The sequence below is a fragment of the Aedes albopictus genome, chromosome 2 (genome assembly GCF_035046485.1).
Source record: "Aedes albopictus strain Foshan chromosome 2, AalbF5, whole genome shotgun sequence".
Classification (NCBI taxonomy): domain Eukaryota; kingdom Metazoa; phylum Arthropoda; class Insecta; order Diptera; family Culicidae; genus Aedes; species Aedes albopictus.
Window position 1 is genome coordinate 199036758 of NC_085137.1, and position 25150 is coordinate 199061907.

A 25150-nucleotide genomic window follows, 5' to 3' on the forward strand; every position below is an offset into this window, starting at 1 on the left:
GTTGGTTTGGGTTCCAAAATTCCCAAATTTTGCATCACGTACTTGTACTAAATGGATGCCCCACAGATAATAGAACGTAGACTTGTTCTTGTTGTTGCTAGTCCGTCCTAATGGTCCTCCACCGGACTACACTAAGAGATTATTCGAAAATTGACTACTTACTTTACTTACTTTTAGTCTTGAGCACCCATGATGGTGCTGAGGACCGAATTGAAAGATCTCCATCCTGGGCGATTGCCAGCCATAGCCATCGCCTTGACCTGCGACCTGGTCTAATTTCTGTCGACTTCCTTTATTTCCTTGTTAAGGCAGCCGCGCCATGAACCTCTGGGTCTGCCTCTGCTGCGATGTCCAACTGGGTTCCAATCTAACGCTTGTTTGCAAATTTCGTTCCCGCCCCTGCGTAGAGTGTGACCGACCCACCTCCACTTTCGCTCCCGAATTTCTGTCGCTATTGGCTTTCGAGGATATCGACGATGGAGCTCCACATTGGAGATTCAATAGTGAGGCCATCATCCACGAATTATATATCGCAGGCATCTATTGATGACCACCTGCAGCCGTTGAGTGTTCTTCGCTGATACATACCAAGTTTTACTGCCGTACAGCAGCACAGATTTCACGTTCGAGTTCAAAATTCGGATTTTGGTGCGTTGACTTATCTGAGTGTTTTTCATTAACTCGCAAAGGTAGCCATCGCCTTCTTGATCCGTGCACCTATGTCGATCTTGGTGTCACCATCGGACGCCATTTGACTACCAAGATATTCAATATTCTCCACTGCTTTCCCGGCTACCGTGAAGCTGGAAAGGTTGACCGTCTTTACATCCAACGATTTGGTCTTCTTGACGTTGATGGTTGGACATGCCGCCGAGGAAAGATCGGCAAGATCATCGAGCTTACTCTGCATATGCAACGTCATCAGCCAGTTCGGAGTCATTTTGGTGCTACATGGTAATGGGCTGCCAAGTAACCCACGATTTGTTTCACGATCAATCGCATCAACCAAGATCTCATCGATTACGATGAGGAACAGAAGCGGTGATAGGATACATCCTTGCCTCTCTCCCGGATGGGATCTGACAAGACACCGTTGTGCAGTATTCAGCACGAAAATGTCCTGTACTGAGCTTCAATGAGGCCGATGATTTTCTCAGGGACTCCCTTACGCTTGAGGGCTGCCCACATGTTTTCATGATTGAGACGGTCGAAAGTTGTTACGTAATCAATGAACACCAGGTAGAGAGATTCTTAGAATTCATTGATTTGCTTCAAGATGATACGGAGCATGACAATATGGTCTACATTGGATCGTCCGGTACGGAATCCTGCTTGCTGCCACCGAAGAGTTGCGTCAATCTTCTCCAATAACCGGTTAAGGGTCACTTTGCAGAAAACTTTGAGAACGATGTACAGCTACATGATACCCCGTCAATTATCGCATACAGTCACATCATGGCTGTTTCTATCTCCTGCAATGATGGAGCTTCAGTGTTGACACGAGTAATGCGTCGAACTCTTGGTATGTAGTTCACGCTGAGGTGTTGGTGGCGTGGCCGAAACCTGAAAAAGGTTGCTTAGGTGCTCGAACCACCGTTCCAGCTGGTTAGCCGGGTTGGTCAATAGCTGTCCAGATGTGTCATTCACGGGCATCGTAGCATTCATCTTAGTCCCACTGAGGCGACGTGAAACTTCGTCGGTGGTGAAACATCGTAGGAAGAGGAAACGGCTTTCTCGCCTTCGTCGGCTAGGGATTCCGCCCACGCTTTTTGTCCCGTCTACATGAGCGTTTCGTTTCCTTCTCTAAAGCCGCTATTCGGGCTACGGGCTACGATTTTGGCTCCTCGTGTTTTGCTCACTCTATCGCGGCTTTGGCGTTCCTTCTCTTCTCTATATCTTTCTCCGGGTATTATCTGTGATCACCTGCTTTTCCGGGTGCGTAGCTCACCCAAAATTTTTGATGGCGTTCCATTGATCTTCTACGCTTCCACCTTCTGCAGGGTGTCTACTACCTGGAAAAACCTGGAAAACCTGGAATTATCAGGGAATTTTACTCGACCTGGAAAAATCCTGGAATTCTCAGGGAATTTTGGTGACAATCAGGGAATTCCCATGTTTGCCATTTCAATACAAATTTTCAGTGGGAAATGTCTCAAAGGGAATAAAAATTTCGGCTGCGCCGCTATTAGCTATCAGATTTATCAGATATCAGATTTATCAGATATTCATTACCCTTAAGCAGTGGTCACCAAACTGCGGCCCGCGGGCCACATGCGGCCCTCGACCATGTTTTGTGCGGCCCGCGAACTGATTTTGAAATGTATAAGAAAGTGACCCACTTACAGATTCCACAATGATAATCAGAAAATTCACCATATTTTAAAACTTTCATGAGACTAAATGTTAACTATTGAACTTTTGCCAACATTTTTGTGTGTTTTACTTAAATAATGAGTTTAGGCTAAATTCCACAGATACTCTACCATGAATTTTTGGTAGAACTCGTCATTGGTAATTTGTTCAATTTGCCGAAAATAAAATTTAAATTATTTTTTTTTTGTATTGAATGCCGAAAAACTTCCATGTATTTGATATACTTTATATTCAGCACTTCTACCAGGAAACTATTCCAAAAAAATACAGAATTTTTGGCTTTAACTTCTCTTAAAAGGAAGTGTTGCCCAAACTTTTGGGATTTCGCTAAAAAACTTCAGGAATTGGGCAAGATACTCTGCATCCCCCAGCAATACTTTTGGGAATTCCTTTCAAAATATCCATTCTAAATCGGCTACAAATACTACAAGTACTTCTATACATTGCTCAAAAAATCATGCAAGCAGTTTTGTCTTCATTGGCTTGCTAAGGAATTACGCAAGAAAATCTAAAAAAAAATATCAAAGATTTCCACAACAGTATCTCCAGGCAGTTTTCGGGATTTCTTCCGAGAACCCTGAAACCCCTACAAATTATTTTGAAACTTCTCAAAATCTATAAGAAGTCCCAAAAAACCTCACAATTCCAAGATTTTTCTTAAATTAAGGTTTCGATATTCTTTTCAGGAAATCCCTAAGCTCAAGCAAGAAATTTGAGAATTTGTTTAACCTTCTTCGTGCATTAGCTTGCGCGCACCTCGCTGACCTAGTGCACGTTTAGGGGTCATAATGACCCTAATGCACGAAGAGGGTTAAATTGGATCCATGGGTTTTACTGGAAAAAGGTCCGTGTTCGTGTCTAGAACTTCCACAGTTCTGCACTCAAATCTACGCCAGCGTTGCTCTTGCATATTTTACGTATGACTTTTAAGTAATTAGTCCGAAATAATTTGCTCAACATTTTTAATACCAAGAACTACAAAACCTAGATATTACGGTCTTAAAACCTCTGTTTTCAATTCCCTACGATTTTCATAGTTTTTACAAGTGAAATACAATTTCCTGATAACCAGGTTGTTTAGTTCTTTGCTCAATATTTTGGAAAAAAATCAAACAAATGGATTGTGTTGAATCTTGAAAATTGTTTGTTGAAAATTAACTCTTGAATAACTTGCGGCCCGCAGTCTCATTTCAAAATTCAATTTTGGCCCGCAAAGACAGTTAGGCTGAGGATCACTGCCCTTAAGGGTCAATTGACGTTGAAACTAACTTGTACGTTTTCCACAGCAATCTCCTATTGTTTTACCTGTTTCGGAAAACTGAGTCGACATGCTTAGTCGAGTCAAGTACAAGACACTGTACTGAAGACGACCTTACAGTTGAGGTCGAAATACGTATCTGTCAAAGGATGCAAATTCTTAGTGGAATTCAAAGGAACCGTACTTAACCCGATTTTCTTTTTATTTATGCTTTTATAGTTAGGATTTTGAATTCTCAAATCTTAAATTCTTCAATCTATTGTAGCGTTAAATATTGGCATAGTGACTTAAATTGTATATTGGGTTTCTCATTAATGTTTAGACTACTGTGATAATTTGAAAATTCACTGAATCATCATTTCCAAGCGTAATTTTACACTAATCAAACTTATTTTGTTTACCTGTCGTGCATCCGATGCCCCTGTCATGAACTCAACCGAACTTGTGTATGCCAGCCGCTGCGAAGTCGTGTGCGAAATTCGACTGTGATGATAATGAATTTCGGCCGAGTCTAAATGGGTGCAAATGTCGCAATAAGCTATTTTTGTTCATTTCCTTGTAAATGAGTTTACTGTAAAGTAAAATTTATTGAGGTTTGCCTAACAAATTCGCAATCGCCTGTAGATGTTGGGAAATACCTGAAGGAACTTAGGGGCGATTTCTTCACCCTGGCTTAAGCGTTAAGCCAGGTTTATCTGTATGGGTAAGCCTGGCTTACCGGTTAAGCTGAGGTGAAGAAATCGGCCCTTAAAGATATATTTTAATCGTAGTTCCTGAAACTCCCGCAGAATATGATTGATCAATTGAAACTCCTGGCGGATTCGATGTTAGTATGTATTTCTAGCGAAATTAACTAGATGACTTCTGGAAGAAGTTTTAAATATTTTTCTGATCATTTCTGAAACGTTTTTAGAACAACTCATAAATTATTCTAAACAATGTTTGAAAGAATTTTCAACTCACTTTCCTATAGTTGCTTCTGAGCTCCACATATTTTAACGAACTCGAGAGAAACTATTTTCGAAGGACATTATGCAATAGTTTTAGAACATGGTTGTCAAATTATTGGTATATTCTAATTGCCAAAGTAGATTACTTGTTTCAAAAGTGAAACTATTGATTTACAACATTTTTCTCTATTAATTTTGAAATTAGTCCATCTGTAACAATATTTGTTCATATACTTTTGGTAAAAACGCTGTTTTGACATAAAATAATCGTTCAAATTTGTTGTGGAAAAAAGAATTGAACCATTTTTCTAACAGACACTACACCGTCTTCAAGCAGAGGTTGTACAGACTGAACAAGCACTAACATTAGACAACAGACAATACATGTCATTTTTTAAATTTTCGAGTGTAACTGGCAGTATTGATTGAAGTCAATTTTTTTGAAACTCTGAAAGGATTTTCTGACTGAAGTCCTATAAACATATCTGACATTTTTGCTAGCAATTTCCATAAAAGGAGAAATCGCTGGAGAAGAATCTAGCGAAATTATAATTCCTAAAAATACATACTTGAGCGATTCTTTTGCGAAATCAACGAGGGTCTTCTCGCGCAATAACTAAAGCTATGCGTGAAGGGTTTGTTGGAGGATTTGTTCAAAAGCGTTAGCTGCAATTTTTAAAATTTCTGACAAAATTGAAGAAAGTTTGCTCAGGAACTACTCGGAAGATTATCTGCTGGAACGGCCAAGCTTAACTTTTATAAAATAAATTGTAATTTCTTGCTAAACTAAATTTTCATCAAATTATGCAGAAAGAAAGGATTGTTTTAAGAATTCCATCAGGAAATCATCTCGTGCTTCCGTCCTAAATGCTGGTGGAATGTTGTCCTTAAATGTCATTATAGTTGGCATTATAAATTTCCCAAAAAGTTGCGCTTCCACGAATTTCTAGTAATCTGAAATAATGTTTAGTTTAGTCGATTTGTTCATGTTTCTTGAATTATTTTCAAAAACCTGGAAAAATCCTGGAAATATCAGGGAATTTCATTTACATAATTGAGTAGACACCCTGTTCTGGAATATCCGCAGCACGGTTCTCTAGCTCCTTGACTCGAGGAAGGACCTTTTCGCCGCAGCGACTTCCAGTCGGCGTGTGTTGAATCGGTGCCCGATTTTCTCCTCCTGTCGATGGATCCTAGCAATGCGCAGCCGGATCTCGCCGATTAAGAGATGATGGTCGGATGCAATGTTGGCGCTACGTTTGTTCTGCACATCAAGAAGGCTCCGTCTCCATTTTCAGCTGATGCAGATGTGATCGTCCCCTATCCATCATGGTGGGGCTGTCACCTTAGGTATAGCTTCCGGTGGAGGAGCATTTCATACTCAGCCGCTGGGTGCCAGAACAGACGCACCTTTTTGGTGAACAGACGCTCGAGACGTGCCTCCTGAATCTAGCAGAAGTCAGAAGGACAACAGTGCCCATGCTGCACTACCAGCTAATCACACAACTCTTAGCTGGCGGTCTTTGTCAACGCTTGACCCGTGTGACCCGACTCACCGTTTTGAAGCCCCTGGCATGCGAAGAGGGTCAATAAAATGTTTACGCAATCCGTAGTATTTCATATTAGCAGCTACAATACGCTTTTTCACTTCCCAGGAAATATCATTGTCATATCATTCACAAGACTTGTGTTCCAAGATAAACAAATTATTCAACAATATCAAACACATCTCAACCAATCACTTCACTACTACATAACACCACAAGGCCTGCCTCTGGATTCACCCACAATCATGTACTTAGTCTTGGACGAGTTAACCGTTAAGGCTGTTTTCGTTGTCTCTCTCTTCAGAGGAGTATCTTTCCACTGCCCTACGATCGCCGCCGATCAATATTTTCCGCAAAGACTAGGAGTATGCGCGATCGTGTGATCATAGTAGGTATGTACTATTCCTCTGCATGGTAGACCTTCGCTCCATCCAAAAGTAATAGGAAACCACATTTTAATGTCTCTGGAAAAAGTTGATTTTACCGATAAACGCACGGGTATTCAGCAATACCATGCTAAGGGTGACGGATTCGATTTCCGGTCGGTCCAGGGATTTTTCGATATGGAAATTTTCTCGACCCAATCGGGCATAGAGTATCTTCGTGATTGCCACCCGGTATACACATGCAACATAGTCCAAGAAAGAGAATGTTCTCAGTTAATAACTGTACAATTATTGTTCATAAAACACTAAAGCTACAAAGCAGGCTTTGTCCCAGTGAGGACGTTACGCCAAGAATTAGGAGGAAAAAAAATGTGCACTGTGAATAATCTCAAGTGTATTATCATCAAGCCCTCCTACCTTGACCACGTTTCCATTTTAGGACGATGTCTACTATTGCATAGGTACATCGAACGTATTGAAAATGTTAATTTATCACATTCCTCGCGTACGTTTTTGGAGTGAATTCTTCCGTAAGCTAACCGATTCCATCCATCTATCTGTATCGTTTCATGTAAATCAGAATTCCAAGAGGCCTTCAATCTGTTCGATAACCGCGGCGATGGAAAAATCCAGCAGCAGCAGATTGGCGAGTGCCTGCGTGCCCTGGGCCAGAACCCGACCGAGTCCGACGTGAAAAAGTTCACCATGCAGCTGAAGCCGGACGAGCGCGTGTCGTTCGAGGTGTTCCTGCCGATCTATCAGGCCATTTCGAAGCAGCGTACCGCCGACACGGCTGACGACTTCATCGAGGGGCTGCGCCACTTCGATAAGGACGCGAGCGGATTCATTTCCTCAGCTGAGCTGAGACATCTGCTCACCACGCTGGGCGAGAAGCTGGCCGATGATGAGGTATGTATATGTATTACAGCTTGTCCAATAGCCTAGCTGTTCAATAGCTAACTAAAATCTGCAAAGAGCTTGTTAAAAATTCGTCGAAGATGCCAGTATTTATTCTCACAGTGCTTCTTTTTCCAAATTCTTGAAGTAGGGTATTGATTCCCTTATTAAGCATGTGGCTCCAACTTTTATCCTACGAAACACAAAGGATTGAAGCGTTGGTTGCTTTGATTCGTATTTTTATATTTTTTGTTAGAAGTGAGCAAGCATGAAAACAAAAAAAAAACGGAATCAATCGGTGCCGTAATCGCTTGTTTTTGAATAGGATGAAGATGGGAGCGTGAGATTACTGATGGCACACGTACCTTATTTACCTTAAAATACTCCATTGATCTTTCAGTAGATCGCCGTCGGTGTTTACGATGTCATACATTAAACACATATGTATGATGATTATCTGATTGCTCAGATAATTAATGTGCTTATTTGCATTGCCGTTTTGTTTAGTTCCTGAGACATTCCTTCTTGTTTTTTTTCTAGGTCGAACAACTTCTCCAAAATCAGGAAGATTCACAAGGTAACGTAAACTACGAAGAGTTCGTTCGAATGGTCATGAGCGGTTAGATGGACAGAACGCGCTGAGTACAGCAAATCCACCATATTTTACTGTATATCTTGTATTGGATACTTCCACTTGAAGAACAACTTTAAGGATTCTAATGTGCCCAAGTATTGTTCAATGAACCTATGGACAATAGGTGGAATGAAAAGTAACAGTTTATTATTAGTTTCGTCCGGACTCTTTAGGACACAGTGTAAGGGTCATCAAGTTACTTAACAAAAATGTTTTTCTTGTTTCCAAAAGTTTTCCTTTCGAGCCCCTGGGCTGGGTTAGCGGTCCAACGTAAAAGGTGTACATTTCATCAAAAATTCTAGTATTATTTTCAATCCAATCTGTACATTCTTACTTTTGATTGTTAGGCTGCTGGTTTAGCTCGTTTTTTGCTGTCAGCCACAGTAACAGATTGCATTTCTTCAACTTTCGCGTTTGAATGTTAAACAACTGGTAATATCTATATAAAACCTTTATTATATTTTAATGAGTAATAAAAGCCTAATTTATACACTACTTATATTGATGCAGTTCACTAACTGATCTAAAACGTATCCATTTTCAACTACTTGTAAGTTTCCTGCCACAGTAAAAATAATGAGAACGTTTTTTTTGTGACAAACGATTTCATCAAGCCAACAACTAAATTTGCAATCAGTATATACTAAGTAAACAGGTAACATCGAATGTTATTTAGGATAAACGGTACAATTTTGATTGTGAATGCTGCAGTGTGGATGTATGAGTGTGGGTTAACATTTTTTGGAAGATCTACCATTGTGTACGCTTTGTAGGGATACGGTTTTTTTATATCTAGCTCATCTTCAAAGCAGCACACATTACATACAATCCCTAAAAGTCCCACTCGAAGTTACCTCCGCTGGTATCCATCGCCATGCCTGAGAATTCGTTTGTTAAATTCAACTCGTCACCTATAATAGAGTAGCAGGTTTAATTTGGCCCAGAGAAACTTGTTTCATGTCTTACCTTTTAGTGTATTGAAGTCTGCCGTTTCAATGCCACAGGCAGCAAATTGCTCCCTTATGCTTGTGTGCTTGCACTGCTTGAATACCGGGTGATTTATCAACTCAAGGGCACTTGATCTTTTTGTTGGGTTGCTGAAAAAAATAAAAAAACAAATTGTTAGGAAATTTAGTGGAAAACGTGGTATCGGCCCCACGTGACAGAGAACCAAAATAGTTATTTATGCAACAAGTTGCAAAATGATGATTTTTTCAGCGCGAGTCATACATTTATCCAACGAGGCTTGCTGAATTTGTTACTTGACAAAAGTGTATAGGAATAAAAGTGCCGAAAAGTGGTACTTTTCGACACTTTTAAGTGTGCCGAAAAGTAACACTTTTCGGCATTCTTCCTTTAGTATCGAAAAATCGACCATTTTAGTGTTATTCTCGCGTGTAAAAGTTAGCTATTTTGCAACTTAATTGCAAAAAATAAATGTAACTACCGTGGAGGGCCCATATTCTGCGCACCTAAGACTTTTTCAATTTCAATCAGCTGTAATAAATTCCAAATGGAACCGATTTGGCTGAATTTTTGACCGCGCATAGTTATTAGGCTTGTGATTAGGAAAAAATATATATATTTTTTATACAAAACAAAACACTAAATTTTTATGTAAAATCATGGAATTGTGTCTATGTTCCTAACTCTGCGCATCCTTTTTTGGAATGTTCCATATTCTGCGCACATGGACAAAATTCTAAAAAGATACCATATTTTTCTCTAAGGTTTCTAGCGGCACGCCGGAGGACGTAGAAACCTCTCCTATCACTGTGCGCGCAATCGTCTAGCGCAGTGAAGAGAATTGTCAGAAAAAAGAGGCACAAAACAAGCAACAAAGAAGACGCGACGATTACTATTTATCCCTACTGGTAACAGATAATGACATGATCTCGAAATTTTTTGCTGCAGACAAAACGGAAGCTGAATTTGTTGCGTACTTTTCAACTCGTGAATAATCAATTATTTCTAGCCCAAAATCAAAACTGTTTGATCTCCAGCAGAGTTGCAGGGTTTACCGACTCGAAGTTACCGTTCGAAAATCGCAATGCAAGGCTTAAAAATCTCTAAGCGTGTGGTGTACGATGTTTATCCTATTACAGTGGTTTTTCGATTTTGTCACGGTTCTATTTAATCACGCTCCATTATATCACTCTCGATTCTAGCACGGTATTTTTTTCGATTTTATCACGCTATGATAATTGATAGAAATATTTCCAAATACATATTCCAAATTAGACAGGGCAAATGAATTGTCATAAGTATGCTATTTTTGCACATTAGTAGGGTTCGCGCACCAGTTTTGGTCCATCTAAGAGAAATCATTCCTGAAAAAATGACAAATTAACCAATTAAAACTACCAATATGCCATTATGAAAGGTTTCAGTATGTATTATGGCCAAAACTGATGCTTCTACCCTAACTGGTTTCTGTGACAAAGGTGATAAGGAACAACAGGCCGGGTGCTGAACTCATTATCTAGAATCGCATTCTAAAACATCTCAAATATTTACCAAACAAGCGAAAAGCTGTATAAAACTGCAATTTTAACACATTTTAATCAAAGTTGGTTTGACAAAATTCAAGCTTTAAATGGAATTCTGTTCGTTACTTCATAAAAAGTTTAAGAAGAATCCTAGCATAAGAAAATCCAAAAATGTTCGTCACAATAGACCATTAAAATCACTTAAACGGCTGTTACGAAATGATCAATGATCAATTGCTACCATGCAAATACCGATAGCACGGATGTCATATCTTTAATAATACTCAAGATTTAAAATGCTACAAACTCAATCCTGAATTGCCTGTTCAGCACTTTTTTGACGAAAATAGAACAGCAGAACTATTTCGGTAGCTTCGGTAATCGATTTTACTGAGGCTCAGTACAACAACTGTCAAAACCAGGTGCAAAAGGTAAACAATACAGAATAGCTGTATTCAGCTGTTCTATTTTCGTCAATTTACCGGACACGGTATTCCAAAAAAAGTGTGTACTCATTGCTTGCTCACTCGAGGAAACTTTTGAGTGCCATTTCAGACTTCATAGTTCCATTTTGTCTTCACTAGTTAGTTGAGGCGTTGAGGGAATATCTTGACACTGCTCTACAATGCAGCATAAATACAGTCTAGGATGACTTCTTGATCATTAATGACGGTTGGCTAAATTTATTGTTCAAAATGCTGCCTGAAATTTTCAATTTCTATTGCGTAGTTTGATGTTTTGTTCGTTTTATATTTGCTTTTTTGTATTTAGGTGTATTTTGAGCAATAAAAACACTCGCAAAAAATATGTTTCAATTTTATCACGCTCCAGTATATCACGCGATTATTTTTTTCATTCGTGATATAATCGAAAAAGTACTGTATTTTCAAGTTGGGACAAACTTATGTCGCATTGGGTGGATTGTCGCAACAAATACAGGTTGCGACATTGTCATTATTGTTGCACGATGGTTCAATTTTGATTCACTGGTCTAGCGTCTACATGGAGGAGCACGAAGCGTTTGCACGGACAACAACAGTTCACTAGGCCTTTGGATAGGATAGAGAACGTAATCCTTCAGAAGCAGTTCACCAGCCGTGCACGGAACATGTCGTCCAGTAAGACACTGTTGCGTACTGACTCAAAAGGTTACGGTAGAAGGTGTGAAAGTTATGGTTTTGTTGTATGGTCCATTTTGTATTTGTTCTTTTGTCATGTCAAGGTTTAAAGCATGCTATTGTTCAGATAATTGTTGTGCTCTGTAATTCAGTAATCTTTGCTGTGTCTGTTAGATGGTCGTTGTGTTATGTCCGTTTTTGTTGATCCTCATTTTAGTATTGTTATTATGTTTGAAAATTGTCTTTCGTTCACATCCCTAGCACTATCGGCGTCGGTCCAAACAGCTCCAAACTATAGAAAAGATTTAATACAATCAATCGAAAAACGTAAAAATCTCTAATTTGTTATAAATAGGTTACGTTAGTCAAAGTCGAAGTAGTCAGTTTTTGTCGATTTCGTCAAATATGCGTTTTAAGTCTTGATCACCCGTTAGCTTCGAATCTATAAGCAAGCATTATTAAATGCTGCACTTTCACACTATTCGTTTCCTAGTTATTTTAGGTTGATATTGCAAGAAAACATTATTAAGCATTAGATTTTCGAAACATATTAGGATTTACTCACAAAACTATCATATATGTATAATGTATATGTATAATGTATGGCACGGTAAAGGCTGGGTATGCTGCGCAATTCAGATCCCATTGTGATCCACTAACCTCTGCCCAGCAACTCCTATCCCTACCTCCACGCGGTACCGGCAGGAAACTATGAGCAACCTTAGGGAAGATCGGGTAACCAACCCCGGTGGGAACTTTGGTCGGAACTTTGACAGGGAAGGGGGGGTTTGCTTCGGCAAACCTGAGCGTCTGTTCTCCAGGAGGAGCGGCTCACAACAGCGTCTGATCCCCATGTTAGGGGCGGCTGATCTACGTCCGAGTGCCAGGGAAGGACTATAAGCTCAACTGTGCACTATGGTCCTCCGGAAAGTAGGGGGTTGGTGTCAGGCCCTACGAGCCAGCCGTAAAAAAACATTGTAACGGAAAATCAGCAACAGAATAATACGAACCGAGACCAACGGCAACGACCCCAGCGAACAAAAAGGACTTGCGATTGGAAACTCGGTACGTGGAACTGCCGATCTCTCAACTTCATAGGGAGCACCCGCATACTCGCCGATCTACCGAAGGACCGCGGGTTCGGCATCGTAGCGCGGCAGGTGTGTTGGACAGGATCCATGGTGCGAACGTTTAGAGGTAATCATACCATCTACCAGAGCTGCGGCAACACACGCGAGCTGGGAACAGCTTTCATCGTGATGGGTGATATGCAGAGGCGCGTGATCGGTTGGTGGCCGATCGACGAAAGAATGTGCAGGTTGAGGATCAAAGGCCGATTCTTCAACTTCAGCATAATAAACGTGCACAGCCCACACTCCGGAAGTACTGATGATGACAAGGACGCATTTTACGCGCAGCTCGAACGCGAATACGATCGCTGCCTAAGCCACGACGTCAAGATCATCATAGGTGATTTGAACGCTCAGGTAGGCCAGGAGGAGGAATTCAGACCGACGATTGGTAAGTTCAGCGCCCACCAGCAGACGAACGAAAACGGCCTACGACTTATTGATTTCGCCGCCTCCAAAAATATGGCCATACGTAGCACCTTTTTCCAACACAGCCTCCCTTATCGTTACACCTGGAGATCACCACAGCAGACGGAATCTCAAATCGACCACGTTCTGATTGACGGACGGCACTTCTCCGACATTATCGACGTCAGGACCTATCGTGGCGCCAACATCGACTCCGACCACTATCTGGTGATGGTCAAACTGCGCCCAAAACTCTCCGTCATCAACAATGTACGGTACCAGCGACCGCCACGGTACAACCTAGAGCGACTGAAGCAACCGGATGTCGCCTCAGCATACGCGCAGAATCTCGAGGCCGCGTTGCCAGACGAGGGCGAGCTCGATTAGGCCCCTCTAGAGGACTGCTGGAGTACAGTGAAAGCAGCCATCAACGACGCAGCCGAGAGCACCATCGGGTACGTGGAACGGAATCGACGGAACGAATGGTTCGACGAAGAGTGCAGAACGGTTTTGGAGGAGAAGAATGCAGCAAGGGCGGTAATGCTGCAGCAAGGGACTCGACAGAACGTGGAACGTTATAAACAGAAGCGGAAACAGCAGACCCGCCTCTTTCGGGAGAAAGGAAGAAGCGGAAGAAGCGGAGTGTGAAAAAATGGAACTGCTGTGCCGTTCCCAAGAAACACGGAAGTTCTATCAGAAGCTCAACGCTCAACGTTGCGGGCTTCGTGCCGCGAGCCGAAATATGCAGGGATAAAGACGGAGGCCTCTTGACGGACGGACGTGAGGTGATCGAAAGGTGGAAGCAGCACTTCGATCAGCACCTGAACGACGTGGAGAACGTAGGCACGGGAGCCCACGGCATCGGAGGAAACGACGACGCCAGTGCAGCGGAGGACGGAAATGAACCAACTCCCACGCTGAGGGAAGTTAAGGATGCCATTCACCAGCTCAAAACCAACAAAGCAGCTGGTAAGGATGGTATCGCAGCTGAACTCATCAAAATGGGCCCAGAAAAGTTGGCCACCTGTTTGTATCGGCTGATAGTCAGGATCTGGGAAACCGAACAGCTACCGGAGGAGTGGAAGGAAGGGGTAATCTGCCCCATTCACAAGAAAGGTGACCATTTGGAATGTGAGAACTTCAGGGCGATCACTATTTTGAATGCTGCCTACAAAGTGCTATCCCAGATCATCTTCCGTCGTCTGTCACCTAATACAAATGAGTTCGTGGGAAGTTATCAAGCCGGCTTCATCGACGGCCGGTCGACAACGGACCAGATCTTTACCGTACGGCAAATCCTCCAGAAATGCCATGAATACCAGGTCCCAACGCATCACTTGTTCATCGACTTTAAAGCGGCATACGACAGTATCGACCGCGCAGAGCTATGGAGAATCATGGACGAAAACGGCTTTCCTGGGAAGCTGACTAGACTGATTAAAGCAACGATGGACGGTGTGCAAAACTGCGTAAGGGTTTCGGGTGAACTATCTAGTTCATTCGAATCTCGCCGGGGACTGCGACAAGGTGATGGACTCTCATGCCTACTCTTCAACATCGCTCTGGAAGGTGTGATGCGACGAGCCGGGCTCAACAGCCGGGGAACGATTTTCACAAAATCCGGACAATTTGTGTGCTTTGCGGACGACATGGACATTATTGCCAGAACATTTGGAACGGTGGCAGAGCTGTACACCCGCCTGAAACGCGAAGCAGCAAAGGTCGTCCTGGTGGTGAATGCCTCCAAAACAAAGTACATGCTGGTAGGCGGAACCGAAAACGACCGGATCCGTCTGGGTAGTAATGTTACGATAGACGGGGATACTTTCGAGGTGGTGGAGGAATTCGTCTACCTCGGATCCTTACTGACAGCTGACAACAACGTGAGCCGTGAAATTCGGAGGCGCATCATCAGCGGAAGTCGGGCCTACTACGGGCTCCAAAAGAAACTGCGGTCGAAAAAGATTCACCCACGCACCAAATGCACCATGTACAAAACGCTAATAAGACCGGTAATCCTCTACGGGCACGAGACATGGACCATGCTCGAGGAGGACCTGCAAGCACTCGGAGTTTTCGACGCGTGCTAAGGACGATCTTCGGCGGTGTGCAGGAGAACGGTGTATGGGGGAGAAGAATGAACCACGAGCTCGCTGCACTTTACGGCGAACCCAGCATCCAGAAGGTGGCCAAAGCCGGAAGGATACGGTGGGTAGGGCATGTTGCAAGAATGCCGGACAACAACCCTGCAAAGCTGGTGTTTGCAACTGATCCGGTTGGCACAAGAAGGCGTGGAGCGCAGAGAGCACGATGGGCGGACCAGGTGGAGCGTGACTTGGCGAGCATCGTGCGCGACCGAGGATGGAGAGCGGCAGCCACGAACCGTGTATTATGGAGAAATATTGTTGATTCAGTTTTATCTTGAATTTGATGTAGTACTAAATAAATGAAATGAATGTATAAAAATAATGAAAGTGAAAATTAAATCACAAGTAAATCTAATGTTGTGAATTATGAATGAGCAAATTGAATACACGATATACTACTAATTGTTGCATATTTGAATTGATTGTTAAAATTAATCGAATAGTGGAAAACCCAAACAACAATTCAAAGTCTGCTGACTCCAAAAAGATTCTAAGATTCGTCACGAAACACAAATGTTCCCATTATGATTTACGACTCTCAAAACCCTCCCAGACTCAACCGACTGGAACTGTTTTCTGGGTATAGAAACTACTAAGCCCTAGCAGGTTCCTCCTGTTTATCGTGCATTTCTGATAAATCAGCTATACTCCATCTGTAGCAGCCGGTTCGCAATGAACCGTTGGAGGCGCATTAAAGTGTTAAAGGGGATATTTTCATTACAAGAATTACAATTAACTTCCTTCACTTTGATACCGTCAAACCCTGTGATCTTGGCTAGGAAAAATTCTAAAAAGATATCATATTGTAATAAAAACATGATTCATAGATCAAATTCAATTGAATTCTTCATTTTCAACTTTCATGCGACATTACGACCGTATTGGAACTTTGCATGTCGGCAACATTGATAGGGGTAGGCGGGGCATAATGAACAGCTTAAGCATTTTGCCATCAAATCCAGTAAATTATGTGCAACCAATGTGTAATTTTAACGTTCAATCCTCATTTGAACCTTAACTGACAAAAGCTAATCGTTAAAATTCCGAATAAAGTTATAAATGTTGTAAAATTTTATGTTTTTAAAAACGTATAAAATCGCGAGTTGCGTTTTGGGGGTGGGGAATAATAAGCATCCTTAGGTGGGGCAGAATAATCAATACCAGTTTTGTACAGAATCAAATGCTAATTGTCTATTCTTGTCAATGATAAAGCATACCGGCAATAATCAATGAGAATTTGAAGGGATTACGGGGTTTAACTCGTAAGGAACTGTGGGGTTCCAAGGAGTCTTCTATTGAGGATTTTTTAAACGGTGATAATATACAGATACTGAAATTTTCAAGCTAATAAATTGAAAGTTACAAACAAAACCTTACTATATGCATCAAAACAGAGAAAACCAACATTAAAATTTGTTTGTTGAAGATCCATTTTCTTTATTTTTTTACCAGTTGCTCATTTTGCCCCACCCTACTACCAACTCTTTGAAGCATATTTTTTCAACAAAATAATTATACAAATAGTTAAAAAGTGTTACAAATACATTTCATTGGCCTAGGGAATATCAAGAAAATCGATGGATGCCCACTAAGTTGTGATTTCGATTCCCAAAATCTTATTTTAGGTCACCTGATTGTTATAATATTTTCCCAGTACATGACCACTTTACGCATTTTGATTAATTTTTCAAGGTAAACGGATTTTTTGACTAATGTTTTGTCATCAACTCATTGGATTTTACATGATTAGGCTACAATCAAGCAATTTGTTTTGTTACTTTGAAGATTTACAGTGAGAATACGAGGTGCTCATTATGCCCCGCCTACCCCTACTACCAATTTTGATTACTAATCAAAGTGAATTTTAATCATGTTATACAAAAGGAATTGGTAGCATTACCGAATATTACTAGGCAATATAAACTTTTTCGCCATGACAAGGTGGCACAAACTTGGTTTGCAAACTGAGACTTCTTTCTTGTTAAACTCCAGGGTTTCCTCTGTTTAAGAAAACTCCATGTCGCATCATATGTCGCATTTGACGAATGCTTGCATGAATACACAAAATTTCCCCCGAGGTTGATAAATGTTTAAAACAAGTGGGATTAACCACTCGAACTATCGGATCAAAAATTCAAGAAGCAAAAATTAGCTCTTAAAGTTTCTAAAATAACTTGTTGAAACGTAATTACATTCACCAGATTGCTAGAAACATAGAATATCCTAGTTATAACAAACTATGGTGGCATTTATATGATGTTTGTTTTTTAATTATATGTTCAAAACTTAATGTTGATATGTCTGGGCAGAATTAGGACCACCATTTAATACCGGTTCCTAATTGTGCGCACCTAAGAAGAACAAGAAGAATAAGAAAAGAAAAAAACTCAATTGTTTTCTGCCGATTCTGATTCCATGAAGACAGCAGTACAGGATGCGTATGGAAAAGCAGACATTCTCTGCATTATTTATGTCGCAAAATGCTTCAGCTGATGAGGCAACTTTTTAGCAACTTCGCTAACGTATACAGATTTCAGGCTATTTCCAGTACTTACAACACCATTTTATTTTTTTATTATGTTTCCAGTTTAAATCCGAATTAGCAACATTTTTTCTTTTACTTGCGTTGCTTTTGCCTTGCGTTAAACACAATGTCGGAAGTGGGGCGCTGTATTGTACACCTGGTATTCTATACAGCGCCCCACTTCCGACATAGTGTATAACGCAAGGCAAAAGCAGCGGAAGTAAAAGAAAAAAAATGTCGCTAATTCGGTTTTGAACTGGAAACACAATACAAAATAATGGTCGTTAGTTTGCAACATTTTTCTTCACAAACTTTTTATTACTATTGAAACAATATTCAAAAAATGTATTTGAAGCTAATATTGAACCAGCGTCCATGATTTTGTAGTACACTCAAAATAATACACACGTCAAGGCTACATGGAAAATCACGTAGCGCTAAAAAAGCGTTCATTTTCTAGAAGTTACCTGCCAACGGTAATAGTCACCGGAACAAAGGTAAACATTAAATTAGGCTCCTGTTACCTTCATCTAGTTACCCAGTTCTTGCTACGTGAAATTCAAGTAGCTGTTTACGTTCATTCTAACAGGTTCATTCTTTGTTTATTTGGTGGTGAACTTGCGTGTGGACAATCGCCAAGATGGCGTCAGTGAAAAACGAATTCTGTTTGTCGTTACAATAATTACTAAATTTAACATCAGTAAGTACCTTTTCATCGATTGTGAGCATTTTTGCGCAAATCTAAGGAAATTGTTTATGTTTCTACAGGAATAGTTTGCATTTGTGCTGAAGGTGTGAAGTGTCGGCGGAATCATTCTTCATGCGTCAACAGGAGTGCCCGCATCCTTTAAAGAGTATGCTGCAGGAATCCTATAGCGGCGTCGGCCAAAAAAAATCTCAAAATTCCACCAGCTATAGTTTTTCAAGTAGTGCTTCAACATTTCTAATCAATTAAATAAGTCTTGAAGGATGCGAGAAAAAGTGTCTTTGTTTTTGTTTTTACCACATTTTACTCCAATACCTACATTATTTCCCAATTGTATGCAATTTAAGTTATGTTTAAAATTCACCAGTCGGAAGATTATGTAGTTATACCGTGACATCACCTAATTTCAATCACTTTTTTTCGGTTCCTAATTCCGTTCGCCTAATTTGTTGTGCACGGTGTGAACGGGATTAGGAACCGAAAAAAAAGTTATTGGAATTAGGTGATGTCATGGTACTTAACCAAAAGCAAAAGCCCGAGCTCAACTTTATTAGTAGATACCTTAATTGTGATATAAAATCCAAATAAAATTTACTGGAGTGTCCAGTGTAAAATACAGGAACACTCTGTAAAGGATACGAAAAGGTCACGTAACTGCTACGTGGAATACCGGTGGATAAATAGTTCATGAGTGGCTTTAGAGTTCATTCCTTGCTATCTATGTTCCACGTATTACGTGGAAAGTGCGATGGAAAAATACCACGTATGTTTCCACGTAGCTATGACGTTTGGATTTTTTGCAGTGTATATTCGAGAAAGTGCGCCGAATTAAGAACAAATCATAAAATTAATGAAATCGCTATGACTTTTTCTCTTGTTAATAATTTCAAGTTGAACCAAACGTTTTTCAGAGCTCATTATATAAGTCATAAATGGACAAAATTTCATTGCATTCGGTTCATTGAATACGGAGATATAACAGCTCAAAGTTGGCTATAGGATAATTCTACCTTTTTCTAAAATGCTTATAACTTCCGCTCTTTTCCAAATTTTGTTCACTGATACACACCTAGTTGATCAATTTAAAGTGAAAATTTAAGAATATTTGATGCACTTTTCGAAAAGTTACAGCTAATTGGACATTTTTTGAAAAGTGAAAATTTTGCCTGTCCCGATCATTTTGTCTATATCCTGTATTTCAATGATCACGATTTGCGAAGCCTCGTAGCCGTGCTTCTATTAGCACCATGCTATGGGGTGAGAGTTCGATTCCCACTCCGGGCGATTAAACTTTTCGTGAGAATAGTTTCTTCTCAGTATCCGCTGGTGCATGTTCCTTGTCTATAGTGTTAAGTTTCATTCAGTCTATACAGCCTCTGGCTGGAGACGATATCCGCGTCTTTTAAAATTTAATAGCTTAAAAAGTTTTGATAGCTTCTATAAGGAGCTTATTGGCACTGATAACAAATTGAGAGCATTTTAGCAAATAGTGAATAGGATGTAGATTATAGGGTAACTTTGGGTTTTGTTTTCTTCGCCGTAAGGGGGTTTTGTCGGCCAAATTGCCTGAAACTTACCCTTTTAATTTTATTTGATAGGGACGGTTTTGTGGTCAACTGTGAGTTCAACACGTTTTAGAAAGCACCCCATGACGAAAAGACCAAAGCTGCCGAGAATATCATAAGTTCCTCTATTTGCATTTATCTATTATGTGGCATGGACACAGATGATCGCTCTATTCCCAAGAAAGTCAAGTCAATTTCTATTACAAATAGATTCAAGACCGTCCCAATGTGTAACTCGTTGAACACCCAACTCTACTTACCAAACCAAACACAGCTCGGCAAACTTGTGCAGCGCATCGGAGAACTGTCTTGAAGCGTAGATTTGACGTGTTTGCGACGAATTGGTGTCTCCTGCAACGCCGGAGTCCATAGCCTGGGCGAACACTTCCTCGCTGGGAATCGTCGTACAGTCCAGCAGCAGGGGCTGATAGCCTCGTAGCTTCTCCGTCAGCATCAGCGTAGATTGGAAGTTACTGAACGGTTCCACCCCATTGGCCAACTCGCAAGCCGTTATGCCCAAACTGTAGATGTCAGACTTTTCTGTGTACCCAAGGAGATTCTGCGCTAGCACTTCCGGTGCCAGCCAGTTGAGGCTCTTGGTCGATTGCGGAGGCAGTTCGTGAAGGTTCTTCACCCGTTTACCCTCTCCCAGGAAGCTCGTGCACACTCGGAAGCCACCGATTATGGCCCGGGACTCGTTCAGGAAGATATGACTGGCCTTTATCGAACGGTGTATGTAGCCTTTCCGGTGTAGATATTCTAGCCCTAGCATTACATCTCGCAGAATACAGGCCAGTAGTGTTTCCGGAAATCCAGTCTCGAAGTAGTTGTTCATTGTATCCCGGCACGATCCGAAACACATCAACGGCAGGATGAAGTAGAGGTCCAAATTATGTACAAAAGCAGTATGATAGTTTAGAATATTGGGATGATTGAACTCTCTCAAATGCTTCGATTCTTCCTGTAACGACAGAAGAAAATCATAAATTAGCTTTTTTGTCGAGGAAATTTTGTTCAAGTAGTTTTACTTTTTCCAGTCGTTTTATTCATTATACCTACCTAACAGTTATTTTGAAACTAATATAAAACATCGCAGGGTTGTAAAATGCGCATATGCTTCGTTTTTTACTTTCACTAGGGAAACCATCAAATCTCATGCATAGAACGAAAACAAAAATTTTCCAATGCCCTATTTTACACTTACCATAATAAAATTGAAGTCATTTTTGAGATCTTCCATCAGAAACTTTTTGATGGCCACATGCTGTCTGGATGGCAGATGCTGCGCTAGGTACACGATTCCATGTCCGTTGAAGCATTTGGTCAGTTCCACTTTTAGATCGTAGCTTCGGATGTCGTGACCGAACATTTTTCACTTTGATTTCGATCGAACTTCTGCGGACAATTTCATTTACTTTTTGAGTATACACTACTAATGATTCTCAAGATCCTACTTATAAGTTGAATAATTCTTATTGTTTGAGATTTTTTTAGAACACTAAAATGGTTTATTATTTTCACGGTAAACGATGATTTTTCTAATGATTTTGTTTTGGACTGTTGTTTATAAACAGGATGAGAGAGACACACACGAGACTAAACTGTTATCAGCTGTCAGTAAAATGCCCACCGGAGGTTAGGGTGGTCAGACAAATGCACTCTAATTTTGTATGCACCTTTTCGTGAGTCAGGTGTTTTTTAAATTAGGGCGTATTGACGATCTTCCGCAAAAAACCACGCACAGGCAAAGGGTCCTAAAATGAAAAATAGTTTCCTGGCTTTGCTGTATATTGTCGGGCCGCCACCGCCCACCAAACCGGACGTCGCACAATCAAGTCGCGATGCGAACCAACTCGCAACGTTTTTGAATAATGTCAAAAGGGAACGTTCAAAAATTACGTCCAACATTTGGGGGAGGGGGGGGGGGTCTAGAAAAGTGTGACACTACGTGTATTGGGTATAGGAAAAGTGCGTGACAGAGGGGGGAGGGGGGGGTCTAGAAATCCCGAAAAACGATGGACGTAATATTTGAATCTTCCCAAAGTAGTGCGCATCCTTCCCGTTCTTGTCAGCAACACAGCGATGCGATGCGAAACAGTTGCGACACTTGTGGACCAAGAAAATAGCAATTTTTGATTAAATGTCTGTCTTGATTCCAACCGGATAGACACACAAAAAAGCAATCTATTCTCAATTTAGTTGAAAATGCGTCGCACCTAACTTCGGAAGTGGTGCGCTGTATAGTAACCTCACAGAGAAACAGACGTCACGCGGTCACACTCTCGTCGCCTCCCATCGATCACCTTTTTAACGGTTGATTCAAATATTCAGTAGTAGGTCGATTGACCACTCGCGGCGCTGGTATCACTACCGCCATCTAGTGGCGCTCCGTCCAAACACAGTATACGTTTAGCATTGGGCGATTACGTTTTCGTGACGATGTTTTTTAATGAAACTTGTTCTAAGGGTCTGTTCCAATTGGAGAATCAAAATTAATTTTCACTTAAACTTGACAGTTCGATAATTATTTCCATAGGAGAAGTGTCAAGTTTAAGTGTCGAACTGTCAAATTTAAGTAAAAATCAATTTTAATTGGCCAATTGGAACAGACCCTAAGTGTTACGTCTGTTTCTCTGTGGTATTGTCTATCCGGTTGGAATCAAGACCGACATTCAATCAAAAATTGCCATTTTCTTGGTCCACAAGTGTCGTAACTGTTTCGCATCTAGTGCGCTGTGTTGCTGACAACAACGGGAAGGATGCGCACTACTTTTGACATGATTAAAAAACGTCGCGAGTTGGGTCGCATCGCGACTTGATTGTGCGAAGTCCGGTTTGGTGGCGGCCCGACAATAACCTGCTCCGAACTTCCGAAGTTAGGTCTGACGCACGGATTTGGAGAAAAGTCCAACTTCGCTAGTCGAAAATTCCGTTCCGGGTTTCAACTGCTCGGAAAAAAATCTGATCTGAATACTAGTTTTTCCGAACTTAAATAATAACAGAATAGTTAATAAACTCAACATTAAAATAATGATATACAGTTCCTTATTTGACATTCGAGGTCAACCTTGACTTAACGAAAATGGAACGGCGGGTTGCAAAAGATATCAAATTTGGTCACATTTGACAGATTTTATGGTTGAACAGTAGACGTTCGATGCAACATGTTTACGTTTCGCTTACCGAATGAAATTCGATAACTGCAACAACTGACAGACGTCACATAACTGTCAGTTGCTGCAGAATGCAACCAATGTGCATATGAAAAACATCGCATTGCAACAAAAGTGCATCGCATAGCTGTTGACATTTCATTTTGACGGATAGCGATGCGATAACTGCAAAATGCACTTCGCGGACTTGCAGTTAAAAAGCATTGCAGTTAAAGCGTTTGCACCGAGCGAACGTCTACTGTACGAAGAAGACGACTAAACAAAAAGAATAATGATTTTGTTTGTTTTGTTCAAGTTATTTGCGAAAGAGAGAGTCGGTGAAGAGAAATCGATCAAGTCAGTTAGGCCCTTATGCAAAATCATTGTCGAAAAATATTCCTGTTAGACATCGACTCGCGCGACTGCATTGTGACAATCGGTTGCCTAGGAGTCGCTAGTGAAAATTTACATAGAAAATTTAAATAAATTTGTTCGAGCTAGAACGTCTGTCTGCGGTAAGTATGATGAACTAAATTAATGTAAATTCGTTTGTTTATCTAATTCCCGCATAAAACGGTATCATACGATTATGATACAATTTATCGTTTCCCGATTATATTGCATCTTGCTTTGCTTCATAGATTACCGTGCAAATGTTCAATCGTCTAAAATATTTGTTCACACGTCAAACACAAAGGAAAGTAGCAAGTAAACAAACCGATTATTCCATGCACCACCCAAAAAGTGTAACCGACGCTTAAAATTTCTAGCAGTGAAACGAACCAATGTATGTTGAAACTGGTGGGAACATATTGTGGTGTGACAAAAAATTTCTGCAGGGGGTCGAATACGGTGCAAAAAAAGCAATACGTAGTATCATAAAATGTATGATAGAACAATGATACTGAGAATCATATTGGTGATAACATGTATCATATTTGGAGTTTTAATGATAGACCGAATGTGTTGTTAAGTATCGTTACCATTCAAAAATGGTCATTTTCGCGAACAAAAATATTGTCAAATCCAACACACTCAGATTTGATTACCGAACTCGGTAAAATTTTACTGGGTTTTTGAACAGCAGAGAAAACTCAGTAATTTTCTGTTGCTACCGAAAACTCAGTAATGGGAAAAATTTCTGATCTGTCAAAATAAAAATGTTCGCGCCAAAACTGTTACTGTCTTTTTCGGTAAAGCGTTTGTTTACGTCTGAATTGCTGAGTTTTTCAGTTGTTAAAGCGGAACCCGGTTTTCCAGAAATTTTCATTTATTAATTTTATTTATCATTGCTAGATTATACCATATTATCGGAACAACGCTGATTTGTGGTTCAAGCACTTTCCTGCAGGACCCTTCCCACTTTGAGTGTTTTTTAAGCGCCTTGGTCAGCTTTTCATTAAAAACCCTGCTCAATGAGACATGAGGATGAATCGAATCTATACAACAAGCTGGAATTGCAGGAGTTGCTGGAGAACATAGCCGAACTCTGATCTAGCAAATCTGCATTTTTACTAATCGACTATCTTCACCTGCAATTAGAAGCCCAGATGGTAAAACCGATCCTCCTAACTAGATCCATAGTCTCGTCGAACTATTCCGAAGGAAGACCTACCTTTAGCAGCTGACCAAGGCGCCTAATTTTAATAAAACAAAAACTGTTTCCCGCAGGAGGCTGAATCCACAAATTTCCGACGATGACTCCGGTGCTGGCTGATCCAAAGTTCTCGATTGACATTGACGATTGACGACCGCGCCTTTTTTGTTGACGTTTTGTATTTACTGGCAGTTCAGTAAAAGTTAGGTTTAGCCGATAATTCGGAACTTGTTTTTACTGAGCTTTTCCGTTACACTGTTTATGACCGG

At 40.7% G+C, this 25150-nt stretch overlaps 2 protein-coding genes across 3 annotated transcripts in view; one reads left to right on the plus strand and one right to left on the minus strand.

Moving 5' to 3' along the window:
• The window catches only part of LOC109429439 (myosin-2 essential light chain), a 40787-nt gene extending 32243 nt beyond the window's left edge, over positions 1-8544 (plus strand). For both annotated transcript variants that reach the window (XM_019705394.3, XM_019705393.3), the window contains 2 exons: positions 7095-7423; positions 7952-8544. In XM_019705394.3, coding sequence (XP_019560939.1) covers positions 7095-7423; positions 7952-8035 — 413 coding nt within the window. In that variant the 3' untranslated portion in view covers positions 8036-8544. The remainder of the gene's footprint in view (positions 1-7094; positions 7424-7951) is intronic.
• Positions 8482-21694, minus strand: LOC109429438 (STE20-related kinase adapter protein alpha). Its single transcript, XM_019705392.3, has 4 exons — positions 21337-21694; positions 20393-21093; positions 9012-9142; positions 8482-8956 (listed from the first exon to the last, which is right to left on the minus strand). Exons 1-4 carry the CDS (start codon positions 21499-21501, stop codon positions 8877-8879), a joined length of 1077 nt encoding a protein of 358 aa, XP_019560937.3. The 5' UTR covers positions 21502-21694; the 3' UTR covers positions 8482-8876.
• Between the last annotated feature and the right edge of the window lie 3456 nt (positions 21695-25150).